The sequence below is a fragment of the Dermacentor variabilis genome, chromosome 3 (assembly GCF_050947875.1).
Source record: "Dermacentor variabilis isolate Ectoservices chromosome 3, ASM5094787v1, whole genome shotgun sequence".
In the NCBI taxonomy this organism is placed as follows: Eukaryota; Metazoa; Arthropoda; class Arachnida; order Ixodida; family Ixodidae; genus Dermacentor; species Dermacentor variabilis.
In genome coordinates, this window is record NC_134570.1 from 162,708,447 (window position 1) to 162,723,151 (window position 14,705).

Sequence of the window (14,705 nt, forward strand, 5' to 3'; positions counted from 1 at the left end):
CTAGTGTGGCTTACGGAGCTCTCGGGGCGTCGTTTGCAAATCGGGTGCATTAAATCCGCACACGAGTACTTTCACTGCGGAAGCATACGCCGTACTCTCGACCGTTAAACAAGAAAGCAGACAAATCTCACTGACGCTATTGTATCCACGGACTCGCTGAGCGTTGCTCGGGCCCTGAAGAACCTCGAAAAACATAGGATCGCTTTTCTTAATAACTGTTTCCATTGTTGATGACGAAGGCGCTACGCCAGTAGCCTTCAGTGATTCAGACATAACTATACCCACAGCAACTACCTATTTTAAACTCTTCTTTACCAGCAGTTGAGGAAGTATTGGCAAAGCCAGTGGGATATTGAAGTATCAAATAAGACACACGCGATAAAGCCAAAACTAAGAAACTGAAAGGGAAAAACTGGCATCCATCCGAGTCGTTACGCGAAGATAAAAAGGCAACCCATTCGGGTTTCTCAGAAATACGAGGTGTGACAAAAAAACGAGACTGGTCCAATAACTTATTGTACTTACTGAATCAGTTCTCTGTGACATTATCACCTTTAAAGTAGTCCCCTTCAGCATTTACACACTTCTATATTCGGTGCTGCCATTGCTCGTAACAGTTCTGGAACGAGGTTTTTGGAAGGCCCTTCAGGAGATTCTCCGTTTTTGCCTGAACCTCTTCAACTGAGGTAAAATGACTTCCCTTTAAGCAAGATTTAACTTTAGAAAGTAAAACAAAGTCGCATGGAGCCAAATCAGTTGAATAAGGAGGATGCCCCATCACAGTAATGTCTTTGCTGGTCAGAAACTGCTTGACAGATAGGGCCGTGTGAGCGGGTACATTGTTCTGGTGCAACAGCCTTCCATCACTACACAGCTGTGACCTTTTCTTCCAAATTTTTTCTCGAAGTCTTTTTAGAACTTCAATGTAGGACTGCTGATTAACAGTCTGACCACTGGGAACCCACTCAATCATTACAATTCCATTAATGTCGAAGAACACAATTAACATTGCCTTGAATTTTGATTTTGACATGCATGTTTTCTTGTGTCTTGGGGACCCTGGAGACTTCCACTGTATTGACTGGCGCTTACTTTCTCGGTCTTAGGTAAAAATACATGTCTCATCACATGTTACAACAGATTCCAAGAAATTTGGCTCGTTTGCAATGCCTTCTAACATGTCCACACACACACATCTTTACGGCACTGTTCTTGGCCAACGGACAGAACTTTTGGAAGAACCTTCGCACAAATCTTCCTCATGTGTAATTCGTCCCGTTAAAATGCGTCGAACAGCTTCCCAATCCAAGTGAACTAACTCCACCACTGCACGAACACTTAATCTTCGGTCACCACTGATCACATCACAAACTTTGGCAATCTTTTGGTCTGTAATCGCTGACCTTGGGCGCCCAGCACGTTCACCATCTACCACACTGTCCCTTCCCCCTGCAAACCGCTTATGCCATTCAAACACACGTGCACGAGACAAAGTTATATCCCCATAAGCCTCGGTTATTATTTGAAATGTTTCCGTGGCTGATTTCTTAAGTTTCAGAAGAAACTTAATGTTGATTCGCTGTTCGGTTTTTACATGAGACATTTTTCCGGCAGAATGCAGTTGCACATGTTCACTCAATGACGCAGCGCTCCCAACTGGCGTAATCGGCTCCGTCGAATCTGGACGCATGAATAGAGTTGTTGTGTGGGATGACGTCACCAAAACAGTTGTTGCCAACTCTACTCTTTTTTCAAGCTACACACTTAGTCTCGTTTCATTTTTGTGTCACACCTCGTAAAGCCTCGCAGTTGAAGCAAAATTTGGCGTGGTGCGGGACTCGGACACGGGGCGGACGCTTTTCCGGGGCGTTGGTTCCGGGTTCGAGTCCCGCACCAGGACAAAATTTTCTTCAACTGCGAGGCATTCTTCTGCAAAAGAAACCTATATCGGTTTCCTTTGTAGCTTGGTGGTACAATTCGAGTTGATGCCAATTTCCGCTTTCATGTATTTTCATCCACCTTGCGCGCTTCCACAGAACTGATTTGCCATATTTAGTGCCTCATTGTCTCCAGTTTTCGATTAATTCGCCCTTGCTCAGCCATCGGCTAGCGTCCTGGTTAGCTCAGTTGGCAAAACGACCGCCCCGGGAAGGCGTCGGTCCAGGGTTCGAGTCTCGAACAGGACGATGTTTTTTTCGATTGCAAGGCTTTCTTTCTGAGAAACCCTTATGGCTTTCCTTTGTAGCTTCATTCTACAATTCGTGTGCATGACAATTTTTCCCCTTTATGTAGTTTCATCCAGCTTGCGGGCTTCCGCAGAACTGATTTACCAAATTCGGGAACAACATATCCGAGCGAATAGAACGATACAAGGAAGTAAGTGCTTTTTTGTACGTAGATTAGAGTAAGCGCCGTAGCTATGCCCTATTCTTGAACTGCATACTTCAAGTCATTCTCCACCATGTAGTAGGTGATGTCAGTACAGTTATCCACGCTTTTCTTAAGTCCCTTGAAATAGAATGTGAGAAAGAAATTACCTACCTTCCCTAAATCGCGGGCACATGCCTTTCCATCCAGTATTTCTTCTTCAGCAATGAACAACTTTTTGAATTTTAATATAGTGTTAAGTTTTTCGGTGGAAAGAGGCATCCTCAAAGTTATTTGGCCAGGTTATTCGTAGCACAGTCTGCCCGTGGAGGTTGTAGCTGCAAGGCAGGCATGCTTGTAGAGCACGTGCCTCTCGGCTTTTGCGTTCAAGGGCCCTGATCAGGCACGGGTACTACTGTCGCCAATACGTCGTGCTAATATTATCCCTTCGAGAAAATATTTACGATCATAGCACACGTAACTAATCCTTGTCGTTATTTTAATACACCTATATTTTAAGCACTCTACAGCGACCGAATTTAAGCCTGTTTACAGCCACGCTACATCATTATTACATGTACCATTGTCACATCACTGCACCGTGTGTTTGGCGCTCTTTGGACAGAACTCGCCGTTGCGCCAGCAAAATTTATTAGAACCTCTAGGCTGTCTATGATGTGTAATTGCAGAATGTTGTGTGTATTTCCCCAAATTTTCGCTGCAGCCAATTTGAAATTGTCGCGTTGTATTGACTGTATTGACTGTTGTATTGACAGACCTAGGGCCTGGCAAAACGCTAAGTGACTGAAAATAACACTTCCTTGGGCAAAGTTGTACCTAGAGAAGCACGTGACATTTCAGGCACAACGCTAGCAGGCGAGCAGAGTCGTCGAACGTAGCAATCTGGTCTCCATGGGTCGGGCTCATCGGCAATTTTTTATTCTTGAATCATCGCGTATTGAAGCGTAATCACTGATGCTGGAGAGGTTCTAGAATTTAGACTACTATTCGCGTCACACAGGCAATTTGATTGCAGACGAATATTATTTCGCTATAGAACTAACAAGAGCATTCGCGAAACCTCCTATACGTGATCATGCGTATTGAGCCGAGCTGGAACTTTGTAACACCTAGTTGTCGGTGATTTCCAGGACAAGTGAACTCCGCGCCATCAACGATCAAATGTCGTTGGCGGAGCACACAATGTTGAAGCCGACGGGACTGCCTGGCCGTCCTCTGACTCGGCACGTGCTGTGGGCGCCGTCGGAGTTTGACCCGTGTCGCGTCACTGGATTTCCAGTGTTTGCCGACCTCCTGTTCTACATCTCCCAGTTGCCTGCGGAAACGCGCGACCACGGCTGGAAGAACGTGCGCTTCTACCTGGCAGACGTGCTCGTGGCTCTCAGGGCATCCGCTGCGGTTCTTCGAGGGCCATCGCTGTGACACGGCTCCTCACCGTCCTTCCCTCTCCGCGGAAAAAAAAGAAACAGTCGTTTGTCTGCAAATAAACTCAGAATGCTTGGGGATAGGTGGCTGTTTGAATAGACGCTGAACTGAAAGCTAACAAACAGAATTAATTAGTTGTGTCTACTGCGGGCAAATGACAAGCTTGCAGGTGAGCCTGTCCTCAAGTGGCAGCTCGATTTGGCAACTCTTGACGCGTGTAGTCGACGGCACCTGAAAGAGCCACCAAACTGCTGTTCTATCTTGCGTAATATGGTGGCGATATATTTGGAGCTGGTTTGAGACGGTGTTCGCAGACATTCAGGGCATTTATAGCACTCAAACAATAGTTTAAATGATCACGATTTCAAGGCAAAACCCACCAAGGAGAAAACGAGAACGCGAACTACTTCCTAGGAACCGAGAGGTGCGCGTAAAGCTGTCCTTGCAACCACGCTGCACGATATTGCGTATTGGGCCCCATGGTATTGGGTACTTCGCGGGCTTGAGAAATGGAAGTGAGTCGCCGTTAAATGGAAATGTAGTCTGTGCCTTCACGTTTATGGACTACCTTAGTGGTGTCAACTTGGCGCTGGATGAGCCTGAACACCAGTATATAAAGGCTCTGCTCGCGGCTGGGCCACGATAATCAGTGCAATTTCTAATAGCCGAGACATGCGCGATGTGCAATTGCCAGTTGAAGCGGCCATTGACAAGGACGGCGAACCAAAAGGTCTGTGTCACAGGCAGGGTGTCCAACCGGAATTTTTGGGGGTTTGGTTCAGGTTCAGGTTCAAGATTTTCGGGTTCGGTTCCGGGTTCGGTTCACGAACACCATTCCATACCGGTTCGAACTGGTTCAAAGGGGTTCGGAAAACAACCAAGACTATTTTTTTACTCGTTTAGTGCTTCCTTCCCGTTTCTCTGTCACTTGGGTATCAAAGCGAGTTCATAATGTTTGTTTTTCTAAATGTTGTGACATGGCCAACTTAACTGTACAATCAACTGGAATTTGTGCTAGGGCGCTGATCTTTGAAATGTATTGCAATGACAAGTAAACTAGTCTTGAAAAATCATGGTGGAAATTGGTGGAGCGGTTCAAAAGCTGACTCTTTCGTCTAGGATTCCCCCTAAATGAACACGTCGCCTTGATAGTTTTCGTTGCTGCCTCATGCACGATTTCTTTGCGATTGTTCCTTGTTTTGCTCTTTTGAAGAACCTAATAAATTCTCTACCATCACCAGATAGAGCCGGTCAATAGTCTGCACTTTGTCTGTGTGTGTGTCTATGTTTCTGTTCACGTCCTCTCTTCCTCGCACAGTTCAAAATTTTGCTGAAGCTATGAACTGACTAGCCCAACAACATACCTTACTTCAGTGCACAGCTGGGTTTGTTGGTAAAGATACACAATGCTAGCTCAAGTGACCACCGTGTTTGTGTGCTCTCCGGCGTTCTTATGATATGGCTCAGCCTTGAGTTCATGTGTAGTTTCAATACTGGCTACTATCTTTTAATGATGATGGTTGAAGTTTATTGGCGCAAGAGCATCTAAGGCCAAAGAGTGCCAGGACATGTGTTTTGGTTTAGTAAAATTGTAAGTTTAGGGCTATGACTTAAAATAAAGGCTTTATAGGGGCCCACACGTAAGATAGATCTATAATACTAGTGCATGAAATCTGAAATAATTACTGACATATATATAAGGCCTTAAATGCGTTGGCTACAAGCACACGTGTTAAATTATTCTTGATTGCCCGAGTCCCTTGCTGCACAATTCTTGCTTACACAAGAAGTGCGAGAGCTCGGGCACACTTTTGTGCATCAGACTGCATCTCACCTGTGAGGCGCAATCTGATGGTTAGGATGGTATGAGATGATGTCTAGAAAGTGAACTTCTGCAGTATAATTAAGCACTCTTTTAAATTGAAAAATGCATCCTGTAATAAGAACATTGAGGGATGGGGGGGGGGTATATGATTTGAGTAAAGTTCCCTAAAATGAGCCACTGGCTCTCGGTGAAGTTCAGGATATTGAATGAGGACATGTAGGACGGTTAAGTTCTCACCGCAGTGTGTGCACGTCGGTGGGTCAGCTGCAGTCAAGAGGTACTTGCGTGTGCCATACGTGTGTCCTATTCTGAGTCGTGCCAGGGTGACTTCGGTGTGTCTATCAAGCTTCAGTGGGAAAGATTTGGTTAACTGCGGTTTAAGCAAGTGGAGCTTATTTTCAACTTCCTTGTCCTATTCAGCTTGCCAATGATTACGGAGCGCCTTTCGTTACACAGGTTTCATGTCGACACCAGGTATACAGCTTACCTCAACGGTATTCCGATGAGCCGCTTATCCAGCATTTTTGTCCGCCAATTCATTGCCTGCACCCAGCATAATATACAACAAGAGCAAGGTTTTGTTTATACGCTACACGAACGTGTTTGAGGAGCATGTTTGATACATGCTCCTTAAACACGTTCAGCTTGCTGTGACACAGGACAGGGCTGTGACAACGCTTAAAGAATCTGTGTACATTATAGACTTTTCCATCTTGTGCGGTACTATATACTCAACAGTTATCAGAATACCGTACGCTTCCGCTGTAAAGATGCTGCTATGGTTATGCAAGGTTTGAGTTGGAGAAGTTTGGACCATGGACTGCACATGATACCGAAGTTGCAATCGTTGAAGCATCAGCGAAAAATGCCATAGATTTGTACTTGTCTTCAAGGGCCAAGAAAAGTTGCTGGATGAGGGCATTTGGACAACTCTATTGGTTAAGTTCAGTAAAGGACAAGTCACAGGTGACTGTACATTGCTCCCAAGGTGGGATGAGTTCAACGTAGTCGCTTTCTTGCAGATCTGTGAAAACTACTACGAATTTTTCTGCAACAGATGTTACTGCTAACGGGAACGGCGGGGCGTGTGAAGGCCTGTTTAAAGTGGAGTTGAGTTGAGTTTAATGGCACATAAGCAGCTTAGGCTATCATGCGCCAAACACTTGGTATAGATTCTTTGATAAAGTTGGGACACCTCAGCGAGTGCTTGTCTGGGCAAGAGCCCGGAGAGTCCCAACAAATTAACTAAAGACCTCGGCCTTCTTCCCAGAGGTGAGAAGGTGGATGAGGTGTTCTCTATTATGTAGTTAAGCACTCTGCGAGCTTTTAAGTTTTATGAGAACTGCTGCTTATTTTAAAAAGCTAAAAGCACCTCATACATCAACAAGCGCATAGTCTCCTAAAATCAAAGCTGGGTGAAAAGGGATGCGTTTTTTGTAAAATATGGTAAAAAACTTCTTTCTCAGTGGTTCAAGTTTTGTACATGAAAATAGGTTATGGTTTACTGTTAGTTCATCTTCACATAATTCACATTTGGGGTTGTTTTGCTTTGTTAGATTGAAGTTGTGTGTTAGGTATGTGTGTGTCCTATACGAAGACGCCTCAGAATCACTTCTTTGAAACGTTCCTGGTGTGTGCAAGATTTCCATTCGTCTAACACGGGTTTTAACAGGTGTAATTTCTTGTTTACTTCATTGTTCCGAGCAGACTGGCATTTCTTCCTTAGTTCATAATGTATTAACTTCATGCAGTCGTTAGGAGGTATTTTACTTTTGTGATTACTTTGTGCCGGGCTTGTGCCGGGCTTGTGCCGCGCATGCATCTCCTCGCTCACTGCCACTAATTCCGACGTGGCTCGGAACCCAGCATAATTTAATGTTCAGTGCTTGTGTAGTGGCTTTTATTAAATTGTGTATAATGTCTCCTAATAATGGTGTGACTGCATTTGCGGCATGAAAAGCTGTGAGTGCCCTTAGGGAGTCTGTGTATATGATACTATTTGCGAGGTTCTCCTTTACTATTTTCTCTATGGCTATAGAAATGGCGTCACATTCAGCGGTGAAAATGGCTGTGCACTGCGGAAGTCTTGCTGTTTCTTCCGAATTCCCTTGGACAACTGCACTTCCAACACGGTCACTTGTTTTCGAACCATCCGTATAAAAATCTGTGAAACGGCTGTATTTTTCTTTCAGCGCCAGAAATTCCTTAATGATGTGTTGTGGCGGAGTTTGTGCTTTACGGAACTGTGTTAAAGTAAGATCGCAAGCTGTGGGAAAGATCAACCATGGAGGTAGTGGATTTTGTCTGTGGGTAATGCTAGGTAATGTGTTCAGTATACCAAGGTTCCGACACATCTCTTCAAATCGCAGGAGCAGCAGTCTTGTAGTTTGTGGTTTGTTGTTGAGAATTACTCGTGAAGGGCATTTTTTACAAGAGGATAGCAAATGCGTTTTGGTAGAGATTGTACCTTAAGAATATATGCACAGGTTAGAGCGGCTCTTCTAGTTTCTAGTGGGGGTTCATTTATTTCTACGTAAAGGCTGGTTATAGGAGACGTTCGGTATGCACCGCATGAAATACGCAAGCCTGACTTATGTACAGGGTCTAATCTTTTAGGTATGTCGGTCTTGCTGAACCATACATTATGCAGCCATAATCTAAGGAGGAACGTACTAAATGACGGTAAATGTGTAGAAGACATGTTGTATCAGAACCCCAATGTTTATATGACAGTACTTTGAGTATATTTAGTGGCTGGGAAGCTTTCTTTTTGAGGGCGGTTATGTGTGGTAGGAATGTGAACTTTTTGTCAAAAGTTATACCTAAAAAGTTTTGTTCATTCTTTACTGGAAGAACGGTTTCACCTAAGTGTAGGGTGGGGTCAACCTGTAGGCTTCTTTTGAGTGAGAAGAGGACAGCAACTACTTTTTTGGGGTGAAAATTTAAACCCATTTTTATCTACCCAGATCGCGAGGTTGTTCAGTGTGAGATGTATCTGTCTCTCGCATGTTGGTAAGCTGGATGATTTGCATGCTATTTGAAGGTCATCGACATAAAATACATAATGGATCTAGGAATGATTTTTGCTATGGAGTTGATTTTTACTATGAAGAGTGTCGTACGTAAAATACAACCCTGTGGCACTCCATTCTCCTGGACGAATTTCTTCGAAAGGGTTGCACCAATGCGTACATAAAATGAACGGTCGGACATGAAATCTTTCAGGCAGTTCAGCATCCTACCACGAATACCAAGGTCTGCTAGGTCGCGGAGAATACCAAACCTCCAGGTGGTGTCGTAAGCCTTATCAATATCGAAAATGACTGCCAAACAGTGTTGCTTGTGTACGAATGCTTCTCGGACTGTATTTTCTAGACGGACGAGATGATCAGTCGTTGAACACGTTTTTTTTTTAAATCCGCACTGGTGGATGTCAAGGAGTTCGCGTGATTCAACAGTGAACGTCAGCCTAATGCTCAGGATACTTTCAAATGATTTTGCCAGACAACTTGTGACAGCTATAGGCCTATAACTACTAGGGGTGGTTGGTGGTTTCGCAGGTTTCAGGAATGGTACAATCACGGCTCTTTTCCAAGCCTCCGGAATTTTTCCCGATACCCATATTTTATTGAATAATTGAAAAAGTGCGTTCACAGCAGCGTCTGAGAGGTGAGCGAGCATTTCATAATGTATTTCATCAGGACCGGGTGCCGTCTGTTTACCTGCGGACAGCACCTGTTGGATTTCGTGAAGTGTGTTTAATATATTATAGAACTCATTTGTACAGCCACTTGTAGGAAGTTTTTGTTTTTCCATTGTATGTTTTTGCTTCAGGAACGATTGAGTGCAGTGTGAGCAACTTGAAACATTAGAAAAATGTTCCCCTAGTACGTCTGCCTGTTCCTGTATGCTTGTTTGTGTGCCAGAAACTGTTAAAAACGGAATTGTGAAAGGGGAGAAGCTGCCACTTAATTTATGGACTTGTTCTCACATTTTTTTGGGTGTGGTTGAACTGTTGACAGATATGTAGTTCTTCCAGGAAGTTTTCTCAGCATCACGACGGATGCGGCGTGCGCTGGCTTTTGCTTTTTTAATGTTTACAAGATTATCATGGGTTGGGTATCTACGGAATATGCCCCAGGCATTGTTTACCAGATATTATGATTATGTGGAACCCCTCCTGAGGACTGAGGAATAGCTAGCCGCGCGGCATTAATAATACAGGTTGTTTATTTAGATTATTTGAAAAAACTTTTTGCAGGCGGGCCTGTTCTTGAAACAGTGCTCAGTTTGATAACTGTAGCTTCCAACGACGTGGTTTGCTTGGGATGATTTTTGTGTGGGGATGATAAGTTAATTCTTTGCAGGAAGGTGACCACTTCCGTAGGGGTTGTCAACAACATCCCATTTAAAATCTGTATAAACTGATGGAGAACTAAAAGATAAATCTAAGCAGCTCATTTTTCCTAAGCACGGAGAGCAGTATGTGTGCTTTCCTGTATTGAGCAGGCAGACATTATTTGATAAAATAAAATTTTCTAGGATACGGCCTCTAGTGTCTGTTTGGTCACTCCGTCAAAAATACGAGTATGCATGGAAATCCCCTACTACTACATATGGCTCGGTAGTTGTTTAAAAAGTGCTTCTAAATCATGAAGTGTAACATTTAGATGTCGTTCCAGATACACAGCACATATTTTAATTGTTTTAATATCAAGGACGGTCACTGCTGTAGCTTCATATTTCGTTTGAAGCCTGATTTCATGAGTATCCCTATAGGAAAATCTAGCATGGTGGGTACTGGAAATAATAATCGGTATAATGGAAATCATAAGGGGCATGATGGAAATCATGGTGAAAATAGTGGGCGATGCTGGGAGGCTGTGCCCACCATGGTGCGCAATGCTGGGAAGCAGCAAACAGTATGGTGGGCGTAGTGTAAAGGACGGTGGGTGACGTTCTACTATGTTGGGAGGCTGTGCCCACCATTGCAGGCTTGCTGGGAAGGAATGCGCAGTAGACGGGTATAGTGTGAAGGATGAGGGGCTGCAGTGTGCTATGCTGGGAAATAGCTAGAGCCAGATAGTTGGTCGGAAACAACAATGCTGCGTGTACTTTAAGGAGTGGTGGCTGTGATGGGTTGACAGTGTGTAGCAGCAAGCAACATACTGGGCATGAAAAGTGACAGTGTATCTGGGAAAATGCAACTATAATTTTTCATACACCATGTTTGACTGCCTTAAATACCAGTTTAAACACAAGTAACTGTAAAGCCTACAATAGCATTTTTATAAGCTTGAATATGAAGCTCAATTTTCATTCAGTAGTGAATAAATCAGGAAGCCATACAATTGGAATATTTAGCATAATTATGTTATCAATAAAATTGTTTTTCATTTTTTGATGGGTGTAAATAAAACTGAAACACATAGTTCAATTTTTTTTATGTAGAATGATGTTCCGGCTTTTTGGCATTCAGCAGTATTATGCGGTACATATGCTAACGTGTCCATGCATGCCTTTTGGTCTAACTCCCAACAAACACACTTCGACCCTACAACATCTTTGACTTCATCAAATGGGGTCAGCACCAACTCTGGTATAATCACAGCACGTAAGTAAGGCTGTTCAATGTAGTGTAATGAACAGCTACAATTGCAAAACTGCTACACACGAGGTGCCCGAGCAGATGCTAAAGGTCTCCCAATTAATCACAAACATTAGTGTTCTGTATCAGGACTACTGTTACAAGAGGATGAATTGCCTCGTGCTTATTAAAACTAAATTGCGCTAGAGTCAATTGTGCTCAGTCATTAAAGATACCAACAACCAAGTTTTGTCGTACCCATTTTATTCAAAGGCATTAATAGTTCAGGCTTTTCTGGTCAATGCTCTTCAATACTGCAAAGGTGACACGAACATTTAACATTCTCTAAAATTGAGGCGCCCGTTTCTTCGGATAATGCTTCCAACCGAAGGGAGAGAGGAGGTCTAGTGCCTGGGCGGTTACGGAACAGCCTGGCGGTTCACAGGTCGTGAACTAAATGGCATGGATGATGGAAATCTGATTTCACGTTCAGGGCGTAAAAGAAACTTAAATATGTCCTTTGAAGACGTAGATACCGTTCTTTGGATTGAGCGTGCAGGCTTTCTACGGGGCTAGTCCTGAACGCACCAGTAGCAAGACGGATAGCCAAGTGGTGGACGGAATCCAGAATCTTGCCAGCAAGTATGTGTACTATGCCATTAACATCACTCTTGCTTCTCCAGACATCTGTCTTTTCACCTCTTTGTGCCGCTCCGGGCTCCGGCGCCTTCTTTGCCTGAGCGTTTCAACTCGGCCGTTTCGTGCAGCGTTCTCGAGACGAAACAAGACCGATCGTAGTGTAAACAAGCGCGCTAACTATAGACACAGTAGCCACTGTGTGCCTGTATTTCATTATGTTTCCGTGTTGAGTTCGCGCTATTAACGACAAATAAATTACGAACTATCCGGTACTGAAACGCTTTGTGTCGTCCAGCCACTTTTCCTGATAGTTTCCTGACTTGCACGTCGCTAATGTGGCTTTGTTATGTTTTCTTCGATGTCTCGTGAATATCTGGCTTATGATCGTTTTGATTCTTTCACTTATTCAAATGGAATGCGTCTAACCAACTCAACTATAAAACTGGGGCAGCTTTACGTGTTGTTTTATTACCGCATCTGTGAGGAGCAGCTTCCCAGGCTCATCACTAGCATCAGTGAGTGGAGTCACAAAGCGCTGGTTAATCGGAGCAGCTGGCTGGGATGGAGGCCGAACGGGTGAAGGCACCGTGACCTCGCTTCAAGCCCACGATGAACTCACGTGCGAAACCTCTGTAATCGTGCGGGTATATATATGCCAAACAAACACGAACAAAAAACTTCAAAAAAAAATCTTTTGCCTCTCATACATGTGGAAAGAAAAGTGACAAAAAAGCGCTTGTTTTCTTGTGGCACTTCTATGCCGGCCACAACACATGCACGAAGAATGATTTGCAAGCTGTTATAAATGCCTGATGGAAATGGTACGATTATTTGTTGTATTAAAAGCAGAAGCAAAGAACGTCGGTTTTCAGCACCGGGCTGATGCAATGCCGAGCATTATCGTCATCAGGGCCGTGGCAGGGCCGCATGTGGCATGCGCTTTGCTGCGTTAGCCAAATGGAATGGCCTTACGGCTGGCCTACCGACCATGTACCTAGCACCTTGGTAGGCCCTCGTATGGAACGCCGATGGTGAAGTCGGCCACAGTGGTCGGGCCTACGTCGGTTGCCGATGATCGGTCGATGTTAGGCCAATGTCAGTCCTCAAAGCTGGCACCCCCTTCGTTGCCGAAGTCGAGCCACCGTTTTGTAGAGGGCCCCAGACGCCGGGCAGACTTTTCGCCACGGACGTTTTGTTGCTTGGGTCATCGTACCGTAGTGTTTTCGGCAAGCCGTCCCATTACCGACTGCAGAGTGTAAATAGCGACGCCTCCGAGAATCATGCAACTGAGGACTAGCATTTTGTATTTTCCTTGATCTTTACTTTGTAAGCGTGTACTTCACTGTCATTCTACGTATACTGTAAAACGAACGTTTAGAATCGAAGCGCACCCCAACAAGTGAGCATCGTTCCTTCAAGGTTCCCGCATGTGCGGCTACGCCGTCCAAAGGAGCGGAGCACTTAGCCCCATTCCCGAAGTAGTTATATACCGACAAAAAATTCAGTGGCGATTTCGCGGTAAATGCGAGAGAAATGCGTGAGCATTACGTCACACCTCTATGATATTCTGGATCCTCCATAGTGTTCATGAGCTCACTCGACACACACCCCGCTCCTTCGGGGCCACCCTCTGCAACAGGCCCGACCAACACGCTGCACGTGCCCGGAGCTGTGGGACGACCAGGGGCGTCGGTTGCCGTAATGGGAACAGACACCGCGGAGACCGCCCCACTTACGCCGAGGCTGTCGGCTGCACAACGCGAACCCCGAGAGACTGAATGGCCAACCCTTAAGGTACAGCCCGATCCGGCACTTTTTGGTCCCACAAGTTCATGACACTGCGAAAAACAGTTGACAAGCGGGTTTAATTTATGATGCATGCCTGTAAGCTGAATAAATATTCAGTCTGAGGCGTGGCACCGAAGGGCCTTCAGGTAAAACAGAAGCTAGCAATGGATACATTTGATGCAAAGGAAAGAGCAGTGGAATACTATAATACGGGAGGCCGCGCTTGGGCTCACTCGCTTATTGTCACAACATAGTGTGCGTAGAGCGTCGCAGCTTAAAAATTACGAGAAGCTGCTATGGGTCAATCAAAGCTCACAGAATTAGAAGCGCTCGAACTGGCAAAATAGGAGGGAAAGAAAAATGTCAAAAACCAAGAAAAACAAACAAAGGAACGCGAACGTGACAATGTCCCAACGGCCACCAGCAGTGATTCTGATAGTCATAATCTTGAATCCGAACCGGCCGATCGTCCTGAAACAACCAGCGAAAGAAAGTGCGAGACAATGGTCAATGTTTCAAATGTCGTTAACTCGTCGAGTAATCCGTAGTCCAGTGCACAACTAAATCTTTCGAAAGGTCCAGCTTTTTGTATGGCGCACGGAACAATGAACGTGTTTAAACTTTTCCAAGATTTGGATGATTTCGCGAGCAATTTACGCCTAAGGGAGTACTTTTACGACCGTACGACTGCAATCCTACCTATAAACTTGAGAGAAATAATGGACGTCCTCACCACTCTGCTCAAGGCAGCGAAGATAACCGATGCCACATTCAAAGCTTTGATATCGAGAAACGCTGGCCGTTTCTACTTACTACCCAAAATTCACAAAACAAACAGTCCTGGCCGGGCTGTCGTTTCCAGCAATCGAACAATAACTGAGAAAATATCCAAGTTTATTGATATTCTCAATAGGGACATTCCACCTTCATTTGCCTCGTACATTAAAGGCACAAATCACTTCCTTCGGGAGGTATCAAACCTGGCGGTACCGGCAGGGAGTTACTTGGCCACTATGGATGTCGCATCTTTGCACACCAACGTACCCCACGCAG

The 14,705-nt window shown here is 44.7% G+C and overlaps 1 protein-coding gene across 1 annotated transcript in view; it reads left to right on the forward strand.

Moving 5' to 3' along the window:
- Positions 1–5,073, forward strand: part of LOC142576481 (N-acetylated-alpha-linked acidic dipeptidase 2-like) — a 29,474-nt gene extending 24,401 nt beyond the window's left edge. The window contains exon 8 of the mRNA XM_075686625.1: positions 3,519–5,073. Within this exon, the coding sequence (XP_075542740.1) occupies positions 3,519–3,810 (292 nt within the window). The 3' untranslated portion in view covers positions 3,811–5,073. The remainder of the gene's footprint in view (positions 1–3,518) is intronic.
- The last annotated feature ends 9,632 nt before the right edge of the window (positions 5,074–14,705 follow it).